General features: G+C 38.6%; 1 protein-coding gene across 1 annotated transcript; it reads right to left on the bottom strand.

The window, feature by feature from the left end:
• Nucleotides 1-1715: 1715 nt before the first annotated feature.
• On the bottom strand, nucleotides 1716-17399 carry LOC143461672 (nidogen-2-like). Its single transcript, XM_076959487.1, has 29 exons — nucleotides 17141-17399; nucleotides 15549-15827; nucleotides 15313-15446; nucleotides 15137-15199; nucleotides 14557-14696; nucleotides 14090-14254; nucleotides 13669-13929; nucleotides 13351-13566; nucleotides 12191-12300; nucleotides 11940-12042; nucleotides 11496-11762; nucleotides 11142-11276; nucleotides 10933-11061; nucleotides 10642-10809; nucleotides 10390-10560; nucleotides 9721-9879; nucleotides 9198-9443; nucleotides 8272-8517; nucleotides 6995-7240; nucleotides 6202-6420; nucleotides 5707-5819; nucleotides 4825-4945; nucleotides 4623-4673; nucleotides 3817-4035; nucleotides 3459-3612; nucleotides 3114-3271; nucleotides 2776-2917; nucleotides 2502-2617; nucleotides 1716-2300 (listed from the first exon to the last, which is right to left on the bottom strand). The coding sequence occupies exons 1-29, from the start codon at nucleotides 17324-17326 to the stop codon at nucleotides 2191-2193; spliced, it is 4827 nt and encodes a 1608-aa protein (XP_076815602.1). The 5' UTR covers nucleotides 17327-17399; the 3' UTR covers nucleotides 1716-2190.
• Between the last annotated feature and the right edge of the window lie 375 nt (nucleotides 17400-17774).

The following is a 17774-nucleotide window of genomic DNA, read 5'->3' on the forward strand; positions in this document are numbered from 1 at the left end:
ATTTCGCAAACCCGTGCAAATAAATGAAAGATTTTGTCCCTACATAAAAACTAATATAAATTCATGATGGTTTACCAGATTTCATCCTTGTCACGTGATCAACCGATTCGCTAGAGCACAACAAAAATTTGATATTTGCAGTTAAGGTGGTTTTGTTAATTTAGAAAAAAAGTAAGTGAGAATTTGGCCGGTTAAATGAACTGTTGTCAACCGGCTGAAGTTTTCATATAACAACCAACTTAGTATTGAAAAGGATAATGCACTTTTTTTTGCTAAAATTTTTCTGATGATAAAAATGTGACATTTTTTTCGTGGATGCCACATGCGCCTAATAAGGTCCATACAAGATGCTTGGCTAATTGATGTCCAGACTTCAAGAGTGGTTCCAGTCATCAGTTGGCAAATTGTTGCAGTTACTTTGATGCGCCTAGTGGAATCTTTTTAAATGTTTGTACAACTTAAAATGTGAAATTTCTAATAATGTTATATGTTGTCTATTACTATGTTTTGAATCAAAATACTCACAAAATTGGTGAGCCTATGCTCCTAATAAGGCCCATTTTTTGGAATTTTTAATTTCTTTATAAAAATTTTTTGGGGGATTGTCAGGTATTGTGGTTTTAATATGTTGTAGTCATATACCCTCACTAATAGAATACGATTTTTCAGTCTATTCTCATTTATGGTTCTTGAGTTATTTTCAAAAAAGTGTTAGGTGGGCCTTATTCGGTACAGGTACCTTAAAAGTATAGTGAGGCCTACTAGCAATTATTTCTAGTAGAAACCGATGTAATTAATGCAAATTAAATTCCAGCAGAGCAGATATTTTTAAGGGGTCACTATCCTATGCAAAGTGATATCGACTTTTTAATGCAAAGTAAATTAACTCAACGAGCTGTTACCAGTAAACTGAACCTGAGCTTTGACCAGAACCAGTATCACTGAACTTTGGCTAGCAATGATATCTAGTCTAGCATCACCTACACTTCTTGACAAAAACTTCACAACAATTTTTGAGCATAAAATGTTCAGAGATTCGAAATTCACCGACATTTAAATCCCTACCAAACTCAAACCTCACCTTAGACATGCTATGTGTGCAATCAGCTATCGCCAAAACAAATACCAGAAGTAGTTGGCTAGCCAGGTCCCGCTTCAATACACAGTAGGACGTAGCAGTGGCGAATAGTCACCAGGCAAGCCATCCGACGGTTGCAATCAGCCGAATTCACAGAAATTAAAAAAAAATCACTTAAAGCTTATAAAGCGAATGTCTTATGGCGGACGTCACTGTACAAAAATTAAATTAAGTTCCAGTACGATGGTATGTGATGTCAACGTGGGTTGCCTTGTTATTATTTTGGCGACAACAGGTTGCAATTAAGTCTATATATAAGTTAGACTAAGATTTTTAATAGGTGGTGATTCAAATCTTTCGTGATTTTTTGAAGGTTTAGCTGAAAACTTGTTGGAGAGTTTAAGTGGTTTGCTTAGAAGCTCCAGTGCATGCGGTTTTTGTCCAAAATAGAAATATTTGCGTTTCTAGCATAGATATCGTCGATAATCAAAATTCGAGATTTACAGTACATTATGTCGTGGTTTACCGGTACAGCACACTTGTTAAAAACCTGCCATGTTCATTCTGTCACATCCATTTACAAGCAGGCTGTCGTAACCGTGAAGTTTTACTTTGTTTACAAACGATTTATAAAGCATTCTACAATGTAAGAGGTTTTTATTTAAAATTGCTAAATGTCATTGAACTGCTTAAAAAGAAATAGCCCAGTTAACAAACCAAATTATGTCAGTTATGGCAAAAGAATGACGCTTGAAATAGGCGGCAAAGGGCAATGATACAGACAAAGTGTGAAAAATTTTGTTTCAAAAATTTCATTCAATTTTCAGGGTTGAGGTTGAGGAAAGGTTATATTTGTGTTTTTTGTTATTCTTTTTTATCGAAAATATTCAAGTACACTTCCCAATTAAGTGTCTTGGGCTAAACAATGATCAAATGAAAGCTACAGGTTATTTCATGGGTTAAATTGCGAGCGGTACAATAATATACAAAATGCACAGGCGCCGGCAAACTTTGGACGACGCCGGTCCTCTACTATTAACAAAAACGTTAGTTGAAAGTTACTAAGAACGATTATGTTTTGTTAATAGCGGTGGTGATAACCAAAAATGATTTCACTGTTCAACGCAGTTTTCAGCCCCAGGTGGGCACTTGCAGCTTCTGCCGTTGGGAACAGGAAGACAAAGGTGGCTACAACCCCCATTGTTTCTGCAGCCATTGTACCCTATACAAGGAATTCATTTCGTAAGCACGTGAATTTTAAAAGTACAGATTTTTACAATCACTGTAGCGACTACAACCTAGATAATTACAGCAGATACATGTAACTGAGCATACAACGAGTACGCTTGACTTAACTGAAGTCATTTGAGTAAAGTCGAGAAGTTAGCAAGTCTATTGTTGAGTCATTGCAAACCTCACTTACCAATACGGCATTGAGAGTGAATAATATCCAAGCCATACATGGGGCCATGGGAGCCCAACGGTCCTCCAACGCTCACAACATCATTGTTTGCTGTGTTGACAGCGTACAGCCGATTCCTGAATAAATTAAAGAATAGTTTTGAAAATAAATATGACAAGTTATGCTTGGTCAACTCAAACGAAATACTTGCTGTGATCATTGTAAATACGTCACAGTTGCAAAATTTACTGTAAAAATGGATCAGCATATAGACTTATAGGCTCGCTAAACTTACCCCCGACGATCTGTATAGTAAATCGTTCTTCCGTCAACGGCTAGGCCAAACGGTGAATGAAGTCTGCTCATACCCACAGAGAAATCATACACCACTGATCTTTGTGAGCCATCAAGATTCGTACACTCAACTTTTCTGGTACCTGAAAGAGTCTTTGATTAATTTTGTGCAAATAAAGTGTGAACTAATAAAAATAGGCAGTTAATGTGACAAAATATATCTAATAATGACAAAATATATCTAATAAGGACAACATGCTACAGTAAACGATATGTGCTTGTTAAGCATATAACTGCAGCCTATAATCTGTATAACGCGATCGCGGTCTTACTACACACCTCCATCAATAAAGCAAAGTCGACGGTAGTTGTGATCAATTGTCACGTCATTGGGAAGCACAATACCTTCGGAAAGGAAGACTCTGGCGTCACTTCCGTCTAAATTAGACCACATGATTTTAGGGTCCGATCTGTACCAATCGCTCCAGTAAAGTTTTCTGGAAAAGATAAAAGCTTTATTTCAGATTTCAAAAGGCCTGCCTCAATGATATACAGCACTAGCTTCGCAATTCTATTAATGTTTTGTTGCTTTAGACGCGACGTTCAATGTCAGCTGTAGCCTGCGTAAATACCGGGACATAGAGAAAATCGTGGAGTGTGCGGATTAGTATGTGAAAAACTTACCCTCCGAACGGATCCACGGCGATTCCTCTTGGATTGTGAAGCCCGGTTGAGATCAAAACCATCCTGTTTGTTCCGTCTTTCTTTGCCACCTCGATGCGATCACGGCCGGAATCCGTCCAGTATATATTACCAGATATGAAGTCGACTGCAACACCTATCAGAAAAACCAACAAACTTTTCCGTTACTGCATTGCATAATTTATACTTTTAAACGATTGCTCACTCTTTTAACGTCACGGTCAACCGTATACAGTATGTAATATCAGTATATATATCAGTATCAGTATCCGTCATAAACGCATTTGCACTGATATCTCATCGATTTCCTTTACGTTGGCGACATTTCCCTTAAACTTACCTTCGGGACTCCTGAGTCCAGTCCGGGCAAAGACTGACCGAGAATTAAGGTTAGATACGGGAGCCATGTAAATGACCCTTCCAGACACATCGCTCCAGTAAAGGTTGCGATCGTCGCAATCATAAGCCACACCTACTACGGTCTGCCCAGAGCGAGAAAATACCCGCAAGGGTACGCTGTTGGACGTGATAGGCAGGTTAACGGAATTCAGGGACAGTGCTGCAAAATACAATTTATGATGATTGAAGAGTAATGTTTCGAAAAGGATATAGAGTGAGTTGTTTATACTTAAGTAGCAAGTGAAAAACAATTGAATAAATATTATTACAATTTTTCAATTTCTGTTGTGTTTCAATTCGTACAGTTTACATCCCCATATATAGAAATGCGTTTTCATAATAATAAAAGAATACTTTCATCAGTGAAATACGCTCAAAATGGTCATTTGAGTAACAACATCAAAAGAACAAATTGAGCGTATTTTTTCTGTGGTTAACTCAATACGTATTTGGTGTCATTCCAATATGCATCAATTTCTTTCGATGATGACGTTATTTCCTTGATGCAAGTGATATTCGCACCCAAATAAATAAATTGATAAATAACATTGATTGTTAAAACATTAACTTAAACTATAGACCAGTGGTTCTCAACCGATCTGGGATCTGAAATATCCTTTAACTAATAATTTCGAAGTTGGGGTTCTGTGAGAAAGCAATTATTGCAACTAGGAGTCCGCAGGTAGAAAAAGAGATATGAGAACCACTGCTATTTAGGCGAACATTTATTTCGATGCAAAGACTTACACTGTGCAAAGATAACGCTAGGGGCGGTTTCTTGGACAGGTGGAGCATCGTCTGCAAAAGAATGAAATAGATAAAATAAAACATGGATCGCATCACTGCATGCTCCAACGTTGATGTCAAAGATACGTGATTTGTTTTCAGAAAGAGCCACTATCAGGGAAAAATTCTAGTGGACAATTACGGACTCAAATCAATAGCTCACATCTATCGCATTCCAGGATTTCCTCGTTGACGTCATCGGGATTTTCCGCCGAAGTCCTAGTCCCACCAACCTCTTCACCGTTCTTGTCGGCACAGAAACAAGATCGGGTCGTCTGATCGCACTTTAAATGGAACCCGGGATTGTCAGTTGCGAAGTATTGTACAGTACCGAGTGGTTGCAATGATTACCACGAAAGCAGTTATAAACATTTCATTGAATAAAAGTTAACATGTTTCGAAAAACATTTGTTCTTTATAAAAAAACGAGATGAATTGAAACGGATTATTAGGGATTTACATCCATACACCATTTTCTATACGATATAATTATAATAAGAAAAGGGAATGAAAATATTATATAAATAAATACTCTGGAGTATCAGCGGACAGAAGACAAATACAATACGAGAAACTAATGGTAACAATGAGCTCGCGGTGTTATTGGGCCTAACGTTTTTGGGATATTTAAAAGCAAACAAAGGAATTGTAAAAGCCATAATACACTAAACATGATAAGGTACCATATTATGGAGTCTAGTAACTTTTCATAAAAAGCGAAGTGCCATTTTCGAATGCCAGTCAGGTCACTGGTATATGGTATAATTAATAACGCTTTTCGAATTTTGGCCTTATTTACACCCTTTACAGGTTTCTGCACATACACTTTTTACATGCTATGTTTTGATGGCTGATTTCTTGTATGCATTTTGTATTTGTGTGGTTGTTTTAACTCTGGTACTAAAATGGTGAGAAATCGTACTAATAATGAAGTATGATCGGTATCAGATATGGACATGTAAATTAATTGTTACATTATTATTACAGCATATCCACAATATTGTTGTTGAAGCAATAATTCGACGTGGGCCCCTGCCAAGTGTACCTGCACTCTGCTGAAATCCCCATTCTCGTCACACTGGGGCACAAACTTGTTGGTGCCGCCAAATACGTTATCTGTCCGAGCGTAGTACTCTTGGAGTTGGCACGTGGTTTTACCTAAATAGAATAGGCGTGTGTGCTTCCGTTAAAAAGTCCAAGTCAGTCGGTAGATTAAGGAACCATAATATAATCGTTGCATTAATTCTAAGAGAAGTAAATTGAATGTTTTTCCGCTGCCAATTAAAAATTCCATATAGATTTACAAAATCTACAAAAAAGTGAAGTCTCAATACATTATGTAAAGAAATTGCAAGCATTATAGTCGGAAAATAAGTGGTCGTTTAAGGTAAGCAATAAGCAAAACAAAATTCTCTACTGCGTACAAAACAAAATTACAATTCATTTAAAACAAAACCGTGCACTCATTTTCTTAATGTTTTTATGATAGTTTTTTACTTTCACAAAACGAGAATACTCACAAGTAACAAGCAATACTTACAAGTTGGTTCAGAAGTGTGTCTGGATACTTCCACTCCGTTAAAGTCAACGCAGATAAAGTAACCAGCAGGGTGGAATTGTTTCGGTTCAAAGGCACCAGCTGCGGTACATATAGGTACAAGTACTGGACCCCTAGCCGTGTTTTCGGCAGCCTGTGCTCTGTCTCTCTCCTGCTGGCATTGGGTAAGTTTGATGTCAGCGGGTACGTTGTTATCGTCGCCTGAATTTGATTGTGTTGCAGCTTAGTTAAAATATGTTATATACCCTGGATTGGTTTCCAATTAGCGCTTGGACTTTTCAAATTTTTTGATGGTTTTGCATTCTAAAGGTTCACGTGTTATTACTTGACTGCATATGCAAATTATGTACAAACTGTTATAATTGCATAAGAAAAAGCATGTTTCTTGCCTAAATATCTTAATAGTAAATAATTAATAAAAGCGGCGAAACATGAACACAGCGGTAGAGCTTTTTTGTCACCATAAGATTAGAATAAGAGACAGAGAAGAGAGAGAGAGAGAGAGAGAGAGAGAAAGAGAAGAGGGGGGGTTCTCTTCTTCCAAGTTGTGGAAAAAAGTTTCGTCAAGCTTGCCAGCCTATAGGTTCAAAATCACTCGAGCATAAATAATCATTTTCTCTCTCTTATTTTAACAGGTGATAAAAAAGCTCTACTGAACATAACAGTCACTTGTGTAGAGTTTGAATTCGAACAAGAAAACAAGAGCCTAGTTTGTAGATAATTATCGCATCCTTGCAGTCAATAAAATTGCAACAGAAGTATATGAAAACCATACCAGGGCAGACCAAGGTGTGACCCAGGTCCATGTCTGTCCTGGTACTGTGGTCCACCTCTCCCGTCTGTGGGTCGACGCACCAACAGACATTGACAAAACCGTTGCACTGTCTCGGAGAGAAACTTCCGTCTTCTGCACAACTAGGGTAAATAGGTCCATCTTGTAATCTTCCCTGACTGGCCTTGTGGATCGCTTCAATTTCTTTGTATCGTCTTTGGCATTGGGTGAGAGGCTGATTTTCTGGAACTATCAGGGAGATAACATTCAGTCAATAAAATTACAACGAATGAAAGTGCGATAGTATAATTTAGGAAGAGTTAAAGTGGCTTTGAAATTCCATGTAGTTGCGATTACAACTTTATTTAATTGTGTTTATGGTATGCGGTATTGTAAATTAAGCGTAAAAGTAGTAATTATTCTAATTTTAATAAAAGGGTTAAGTGAATACAATACTGCGACATAAAACAGTATAAAAATGCCTTTAAAATGTGTTTAAGATGAGCACAAGAAGATGTTCAAACCAGTATCTTAATTCCTCGAGTCACATATTCCAATGACTTAGCTCGACTCGAGTCCAATGTCCAAAATGACTCGAGTCACATTATGACAGAGCCGCGGCAAAAAATAGTGCTGGGTACGTTGGTAATAGTGCTAGTAATAATGGTAATAGTGCTGGTGTCAGCGGGTACGTTGTTATCATCGCCTGAATTTGATTGTGTTGCAGCTTAGTTAAAATATGTTATATTATATACCCTGGTTTCCAATTAGCGCTTAGACTTTTCAAATTTTTTGATCGTTTTGTATTTTAAAGGTTCACGTTATTACTTGACTGCATATGCAAATTATGTACAAACTGTTATAATTGCATAAGGAAAAGCATGTTTCTTGCCTAAATATCTTAATAGTAAATAATTAATAAAAGCGGTGAAACATGAAAACAGCGGAAGAGCTTTTTTGTCACCATAAGATTAGAATAAGAGACAGAGAAGAGAGAGAGAGAGAGAGAGAGAGAGAGAAAGAGAAGAGGGGGGGTTCTCTTCCTCCAAGTTGTGGAAAAAAGTTTCGTCAAGCTTGCCAGCCTATAGGTTCAAAATCACTCGAGCATAAATAATCATTTTCTCTCTCTTATTTTAACAGGTGATAAAAAAGCTCTACTGAACATAACAGTCACTTGTGTAGAGTTTGAATTCGAACAAGAAAACAAGAGCCTAGTTTGTAGATAATTATCGCATCCTTGCAGTCAATAAAATTGCAACAGAAGTATATGAAAACCATACCAGGGCAGACCAAGGTGTGACCCAGGTCCATGTCTGTCCTGGTACTGTGGTCCACCTCTCCCGTCTGTGGGTCGACGCACCAACAGACATTGACAAAACCGTTGCACTGTCTCGGAGAGAAACTTCCGTCTTCTGCACAACTAGGGTAAATAGGTCCATCTTGTAATCTTCCCTGACTGGCCTTGTGGATCGCTTCAATTTCTTTGTATCGTCTTTGGCATTGGGTGAGAGGCTGATTTTCTGGAACTATCAGGGAGATAACATTTCAGTCAATAAAACTACAACGAATGAAAGTGCGATAGTATAATTTAGGAAGAGTTGAAGTGGCTTTGAAATTCCATGTAGTTGCGATTACAACTTTAATTAATTGTGCTTATGATATGCGGTATTGTAAATTAAGCGTAAAAGTAGTAATTAATCTAGTTTTGATAAAAGGGTTAAGTGAATACAATACTGCGACATAAAACAGTATAAAAATGCCTTTAAAATGTGTTTAAGATGAGCACAAGAAGATGTTCAAACCAGTATCTTAATTCCTCGAGTCACATATTCCAATGACTTGGCTCGACTCGAATCAAACATCCAAAATGACTCGAGTCACATTATGACAGAGTCGCGGCAAAAAATAGTGCTTCATATATTAAAAATGGATACTTTTTAAACTTCTCTGAAACATTTATTAACCAGACTACTTTTTTAATCAGCTGTGACGTTATGAAAACTAGCAACGCGTAGGCTGGCGTTAAGAATTTTTAAATTTAAGGCATTGACTAGACTTGACTCGAGCTACAGTTTAAGTTGACTTGACTTGACTACAGACTCGAGAAAAAATAAATTTGTTAAAACCCTGGCCAAAATTGTGTAGTCCATGAATTTCACGTACAATACCGGTAGCCTTATACCTTAACTGCAGAAAACAAACTTACGACTGCAGTCTAGCAAATATCCTTCGTCTGGATCTGTCAGTGTGCCTTCCACCATCACACCATCAGTTGTATCGACGCACCAACAAACATCCGTGAATTCGTTGCATTGTTTTGAGGCATAAGTTCCGTCTTGGTCACACGTGGGGAAATCAGGGCCATCTTGGATATTGGGGTGATTTCGGAGATATGTTGCGGCGTCCGCGTACTCTCGTTGGCAATTAGTTTCCGAAGGGGTTTGGGTTTCGCCTAAACAAATATTGATAAATACTGGAGCAATAACTAATAATGAGAATTTGGCGTTATAGCTCATCTTTCTGTTCAAGAAGATTCCATGTCAGTTCTACGATTGCCAAATACGCCTTAATCAATTTTATCTTTTTTCACTTGAACAATGATAAATAATTTTATCCAAAAGAGGTTAAAAAAGCTGAACAGAGCTGAGTTGTTTGTGATTAAATTGACCAACCATTGTTCAAAAGTGCGCATTATCCACTGTGTAGTCTAAAAATAACATAAAGCTTACTTTCTGCTGGCTTGTTGCAAGAGTCCTCGCCACAACAGCGCGTGGTACATCTTGTCAACCGGGTTAAACCGGCTTCGGGCGGAATTGATCTTTCTAACTGAGCACAAGTCATAGCGTCACACACGCTAGATGGAATGCACTGCCCCATTGTTAAATCAGCTAGAAAAGATTTAAGAAAATCTGGTAAACATGTTCTTATAACAATTATAAGAACATGTTTCTTCATATTCAATTTTATTTTGGCTTAATTTACACAATAAAAAATCAACATATGTTTGGTTTTTATAAATTTTTTTCTTCAAAAGATTTTAACTAAAAAAATGCCAGGTTTAAGGGACACAATATCTTTATAAAATTTATAATAAAATTAAAAAGCAGAATTTAGGGTAGCACTCAAGGATCAACTTTTAAAAACTTGACATAAGCTTTCGCAAGTTTGAGCTTTCTTCATCTGGTGTACTACGAGATTAGCCATCTCAGTCATAGTATACTTGATGTTCAAGCAGGCTGAAGCTTGCAAAATCTCGAGACATATTATTAAAAGTACTGGAGTACTGCACGATATTTTCAGCTTTTTATTTTATTATATGCTGAAATTAGCATGGTTTAGCCACAATCAACTTTGAAAACTATGTTATCTTTTGGGCGTGATCAATGACCATCTTATACCTGTAAATTTCGCCGAGCCAAACGTTTGTTCAGTCGTGGCTGTCATTTCCAAGCAACTGGAACCAGGATCGCAAGATGTCAAAACCAAGTTGTCTTGACCCTGGCCAACTGAAGTTGTCATCTTCATCCCGACGTAACAACGAATGTTTTCCTTCTCTTCCTCTCCGCCACCTGAGCCGCAGCAAAAACACAAAGGAATAAAAATAGTTTACATCATTACAATTTCACTACTCGACAACCAACAAAACTAACTTTCGGGGCATTGATCCGCTGTCACGCACATGTCGCCGTTTTTGAAAGTCTGCGGTGGGCAGGTGCATTCCATACGACATTGCAACGTGCAAATCTGGGGTCGACCTCGATCCTCACAATTTGTAACACATCCAGCGCACGTCGAAAAGACCTGGTTGCCAGGACAAGCTGCAAAAAACGTCATTTGCTTTTGTTTTTGTGAAAGGCGACTGATTTCAAACGTAAAGTGAAGCATTTGTTCAAAATTTGCACAGATGGTTTTAGGAATGTTTTCTTTTATCTGTATCTTACTTATTTCGGCACAAGTAACGCCGTCGCCTTGAAAACCCGGATTACACATACACACGAAAGAGCCAACGATGTTTTCGCAGCGAGCGTTCAACGCACAGTTGTGTCGATTTTCAGCGCACTCGTCAATATCTGGAACAAAAATAAAGTGAATTTGTGCGCTAGATTAAAACGCAACAAGTTGTTCAAAGAACAAAAGCCACAACAGGTACCTTCACATGCTCCATCTTCGTAGTCATACCCTTCCGGGCACTCACATCGGTAAGAGGTACCGACTTCAACACATCGGGCTGCGCCGCACGGATTGGCAGTGCAGGGTGCGTCAGAGACAACTGGTGTAACTTCAGCTAAAACGATTTTTACAAACAGTTCACCTTGATTGAATAATAACCACAAATCGCACTTTCAACCTTCACGTATAAGACGGTAAATGTTTTTGTGAAAACAGCGGCCCCAAAATCGATATGAAGAGAATCGATAACAAACTGGAGCTCATCAAGCAAGAATATAATCGATTAATCTTTGTGACGACCAATGGCACAATGGCAATTGAGTCGCCAACTTACATTCTTCGCATTCCCCTGTTTCCACATTCATTTCGAACCCTTCATCACACTCGCACTGATAAGAGCCGACCGTGTTGTAACAAACAGAGTTGGCCGGACAGCGGTTACTGACGCATTCGTCCACATCCTCGCAAGTTCTTCCATTTCCTGCGAATCCCGAGTTACAGATGCAGGAGTAATCTTCCCCCTCAAGAGGATCGCAGCGGGCGTTTTCGTCGCATCCATGGTTACCAACCTGGCATGGACTGAACGGGATGTTGCTTGCTTCTGCACCAAGTAAAACTTTCATTGCATAAAATCTTGCTCGGGTAAGCAATGGAAAATATTTCAGGGATCAATGACCGATAATAATTAATTAGTAGATCTACATTTTACTAAGGTGAGTTTTGTTAGGCATTGCTGGTGTATTGGGTATACTGGACAACAGGGTTATCACATTTCTACCTGGAGCAGAAACCGCAACGTTCATCGCGTATCTGACAACATCGTCTTCCGCATGGTATTTGAAGAATGTTCCAGAAACATCCATACGCAAAGTGTCGGGAACCTATGGCAGAGAAAATAATTACAGACAATTTTATCATAAACTCACCCAAAACATCTCGGTTATTGTTGTACAAGTATGCATCAACCATTTACCAATTAACAATGTAATACATACGCATTTTATACATAATATATTACATATTACATACGCTTTGCAGTGATTCCCTGCATTCGCTGAACATTATAGTTTGTTGTATGTCATAAGAGTGTTCCATGCCATCTATTGTGTACGTGCGAGTGGCGGACGAGGTGATTTGACCTGGCGCACCCAGAAATAAATTAGTTTGAAAGTAGAAAAATATGCTCGAAATATTTTCAAACAACAAGTTAATATTATGGTGCTGTTTACAAACAACCTCATGTAAAGGAACAAACTAAAAATTTATTCATTACAAGCAAAAAGCTTTACATGTTATAGTTGTCTTATACTTTTTCTGGGTACTTTAAGGTACTCTAACCTTTATACAGCACAAGATGTGTGGCAGCATGCAACACACCTCGCGACTGCTACAAGATTAGACTTCCCTGCCAATATTTATAATGGGCGCAAATCGCAATTTAGCCTTTGGTTTCTAAAATTCAGCGATTCAAAGATTGGTTTGGATCGTGCAGCAGGTCGCCATCTTAGGTCATAATGCAGCTAAAGTAGCAGCGATGGGTTTTACCTGGCTTTGTTTAGTTTTGCAGTGTTCGTTCGCGTATTGACAAACGCAAGGCAGTATTAACTAGCCGATAAGTAAATCACACAGGTTCAGACTTTGGCGGTTATACGATTTACTAAGCACTAAGCACTGCTGACAATAACGGTTTAAAAACGCAGCCCTAATCAAACATCACTTATGATGACATGTTAGGATTTGAGCTAGTGAGAAAATAAAAGGGTTGGTACAATCAGGGTAAAAGTGTGGTTTAGGCTCTATTGAAGTTAATGTACCAGACATAAAGCAATTAATTTAGCAGGCAAGCAACTAACTGCTGAAGCAATTACTAAACCTACTGCTGCAAAAGTCGGAACCCGGACTTGCTAAGGCCAGACATTGAAAAAGCAAAGAACTAGTTTTCCTTTAACTTTATCTACACATAATGCGTTTGATTTAAACCGAAATGCTGCAGTCAGAATTTATCATAATCAAGATACCGACCAACGTTTCTCTAAATTTAACTTCAAAGGAAATTCTACTTTCCACGGAAACATAGCAAAAATCATTTGTTACCATGAACATCACACACCCAGATAATGTAGAATAAAGTCAAAGTAAATAAAAATTTGAAAACCAAATCAACAACAGACTGGAAGGAGAAACGTTACCTTGTCCCTGTTTGACGAAATCTTCGTGATATGGTTCCATTTTAACCGTTGCGTTGGCAGGAATTGCTGGCAGTAGGCCAACAAAGTTGGTATGACCGATAACCACTTTAACACCATCTGCGTTGGGGTCTTTGACACCCAAAAACCTCTGCCTCATGTCGAAGCGGAAATCTTCATTTTTGAATTTGATGGAGACTCTACGCTGAAAGCTGCCACCTGAAAAAGTGTTGGAGTTATTTGGAGCAAAGCAGCGGTAAGATGGCGGTTCCTATTTTTTTAGCCCGTAAGCTTGATCAAGACCCAAAGGTCACTTCACACCTGTATACTGAAAACCGTTTACTGCTGGTGTTGTGGGCAAAGCAAAGAGCCAGCCGATGACGTCGCCAACTGCTTCAATGGGCTGCAGAGCCAGTCCCAGGACGTTTTGCACACCACTGACCGCCTCAAAGGACCGTCCACTGTCCGTTTGGACAAAGGAATGAAAAGCGGCATTTCGAATCGTTTGTCGAGACACGTGACCATCAGTGTCTCGCACGTCAACGGTGCCGGACACGTTTCCATTTACTTGTATAGGGATGTCTTGTATGGGAAAAATAATGCAAAAACTTGTCAAAGTCAAGTGTTTATTTGTGGATTAGAAAACCACTGAAAGATCACTAAAACATATTATTCACGAATTTTCGTATTCAAACTTTTGGTAAGAAAAGCCGTTAATTTGCTGAAATCAAACAAAACTCACTAATGTCGACGCAAATTTTTCCGTTGCCATAATAATCCGTGAGGCACCTGCAACAGTAACCCTGGTCGTGATTAACACATTCCGAGTTGGCAGCAGGGCAGGCTTCTTCGTCGTGGCTACAGAAGTCAAACTGTTGTTCGGGGTCTTCCGCATCTCCTATGCCCACTGAAGAAGGTTGAAAGTAAAGGATTATTGCATTTAAAAGCTTGTTTTTGTTAAAGAAACTACTAAAAATCGATTGGATTGATATGGTTTAGCAGCAAGCAATTTTAGTTGATATTATGATATATGTATTTTAACTATAGGTAAGCGCAAATAATTAATCAACCTTGAATCAGTTATAAAGTGAATATCAATTATTAAAAGAAGTCAAAATTAAAGGAAACCAAAACGACGAATCATATTCCAAGCCTTCATAGTTTACATCATAAAAACACCGCAAAGGATTGCGGTAACAGTTTACTTACGATCGACTTCTTGGACGTTAAGAAGCGCCTGTCTCTTGCTATGGTGACTTCTCTCGGGCGAAATGACGTCACGCTGACGTTTCACTCCTTCACCGCCGACTTGGAAAATCCACTCGCCGTTCCTGTCGGTGTTTCTGTGGCTACAAGGTAACGGTCAGTTCGAAAACGGCAAGTCTGGACGTTTAATTTCGAGAGATTATTATTAAACAATTAGCAGTAAGAAACGGTCGCTGGAAATTGTTGGTTGTTAACGTCCACCGAGCCGAGCCAACCGATATAATTAGAGTGTCTACGCTTCTTCCCCGGAATATAACATGACTAAGCCGTCAACAGCAAATGTCATATTCAAAGTAAACCTAAGCCAGCATGGGGCACAATATGCTATATAGTAAATAATGAAGCAATTCAATACCAATTCACACTGCTCTCAACACAGCAGAATGAGCAGATGTATTATAACAACATTGCAAGTGGCAACGCAAACGTATTTGCACAAACCTACTGCAGCTATACCAAAGCAACATGATGCAGACAATAACATTTAAAAAATTGCCGAATTAGCAAGAATTGAGGTACTTACTCGATTAGACTTTCGACCGGATACATTTCGAGGTACAAGCTGTTTCCTTGGTTAAATCCGGCTCTGGAATGAAGACCATATGTCAACCGGAAATGACGTAGTTATCATCACACAAAAAATGTAAAAAGAAAGGAAAATTGGTTTGTGTTGATACAAAGCTTTTGCACAGCCACTACCTGGCCTGGAACATTGCAGTTTTTTGCTTCAAATTATTTGCCATCATCCCCATTCTTCCTTTAGGGTACAAGAAAATTGCATAGGAGTCGCGCCCGTTGGAAACCAAAACTGATTGGAACGTGAACGAGGCAAGCTAAAGGTTGTAGATGAAAATGTTGAAAACTCTTACTTAGAGCAACTTGTGCATTTACAGTAGACGAAACAGGACAAAAGTAAAATAAAAAATTCGCCACACCTCGTCATCGATGGAATAACCTTGAACATTGTACCAGGTAACGATAAAGGCCGACTCCCCTTCGAAGTCCGCTGCTGCCACGGGAAATGCGGACCTAATTTCCGCCGTGGCTCGAAAAAGAACTTCGAGGTCACTGTTTTCGCTGTAGAAAACTTCTCCAGTGTGAGTGGTGTCCAAATGCGCCATGTATGGAGCAAGGAGAGCTTCCCGAAAAGGAAAATCTGACTCCTTGACATCGCTAAAGTCTGGCTCGAAAGAAATAAACCCGTCGGTACTGATCTACAAGAAAGAATTTTAGGAACATTAATTTTCAAGCTTTTAAATGACTTCGAGGTTTACATACAAAAAGGTTCGTTTAAACCAGCAAGTTTATCAAAGGTTCATCAGCTAAATCAACCAGTGATGAAAACCCGCTGTTTCAGTATACGTTTGTTTACATGCCAAGGCTCAAAGTCAACATCTACAACAGCACAATTTGGACCAGTTAAAACACAGAGAGTTTGTAGTTAGGTTTGAATGACCGAAAACGTTAATGCTAATACCAACAGCTGCTGCTGAAAGAATGGTAAAACAATTTAATTCAGTGTGAAGTTAAATTCTAGACCCAGAAATTCTTAAGCTTTCAAGCAAAAAGAATGTGATTTCAACTATTGAATGAGGGTTCAATAAATGGGTTAACCGCTTATTTCCTGGCCTAATTGGGCTGGTCTAAAATAGCTGGATATAGCGATTATCATAACAATATTTTTAACGGCGACAAAAGATAGAATTTGGCGGGAGACATTTCCTACGCTTCGCGGGAAACCACGAATAAAGAAATCTAAATTGCCAGGAAATCTGCTGTCTCGTCGGCAAACTAACGAACAAAACACCAGTTAAGTCGAGATAATGGTCACTCCTACTTTTGCCACCAACTAAAGTCTAAACATAGATCGTCGCGATAACCAAAACAACGCGATAGTTAGGTGACAATGGCATACAACGAATTGCAAGTAATCTAAAACGAAATACTCCACACGTTACAAGCATTCGATGTCGCAAAAAAGTTTTGCCTCTAGCAAAAACAAATAAACTACCATTGTGCGCTTTTAATGAGATGTTTGCAAACTGCATGCACGAGCATTACAAAAACCAAACCGGTTGCTTGTTAACAAGAAGTCGGTCAAAATTCACGACCAACAAATTAGTGACAGACTACTATCAAAGCGTTTTGCAACATCGTTAACTTGTTATAACGTCGTAATACACATCGTTTACAAATCAACCTTTTATCTGCAAAATAGTATAAAGCATGCCAACGACCAAGACATAATAAAACACGTGTTAACCGCTTTTAAAAGGGTTACTTACAATTTTCAGGTGTTACTTACGTAAACGAAACTCGTCATGTCTACAGAGTACCAGTAACAACGACCATCTGTATAACTACAAACAAATTTGCCGGCCTTGCCCCAAAGCAATTATAAAAAACATCAACGCCAAAATTTGTTGCAGCAAGAATTTTTAGTTTAGTCTTCAAATTATTTGTAGAAAGATGAAAAATACTTTTAAACAGCACAACCTACATTACGGTATACATTATAACAACTCACCCACAAATAGTCGTATTCGGTGTCATAAAACTTTGCAGGCACTGCAAGGCTTATTTTGTGGGAAATAGCGGAATCCCCGATGGGTAACCTTGCGTCATGTTGGGGGTTAAATGGGTACAGATCATTGACAGTAATCGCCTGAACTACACCCAATAGCCCCAATGCTAAGCAAGCTGATAACTTCATTATCTCAATTGCAACGTTCCACACCCTCAAGTTCTCAGAACGTCCCAAACGCTGTGATGTGAAGAGTGATAGAGCGGCAGTGTAAGAAGGCGCGAGCTAAGAAAAGAAAAAAAGAAATCTCTAACGGTTGGTGCGAAACGAAATCTGTGTTAATCGGCCGCCTGCTACAGATATCTCACATGAAAGGCACTTGCTGAACACCAGTAAAATAAAATGAAAGCATTTCTTTGTAATTAGCTTTTTAGAGTTATACAAAGGCAGCATTAAAAGGCGTTATTTTTTCTCTATTTTGGTGAATTCAACGCTTGCAATGCTCCAACACATACAGGTTTTTAGAGGCAAAAGTTATTTAAGTTGGTTGAAAATATGAACAATATTTATGGAAACACTTGCCGAGCCGTTAGATATCTGCAGGCAATCCCAAACGTTTTCTTTCTATTAAATAGTT

The sequence above is a fragment of the Clavelina lepadiformis genome, chromosome 6 (assembly GCF_947623445.1).
Source record: "Clavelina lepadiformis chromosome 6, kaClaLepa1.1, whole genome shotgun sequence".
Taxonomy (NCBI): Eukaryota; Metazoa; Chordata; class Ascidiacea; order Aplousobranchia; family Clavelinidae; genus Clavelina; species Clavelina lepadiformis.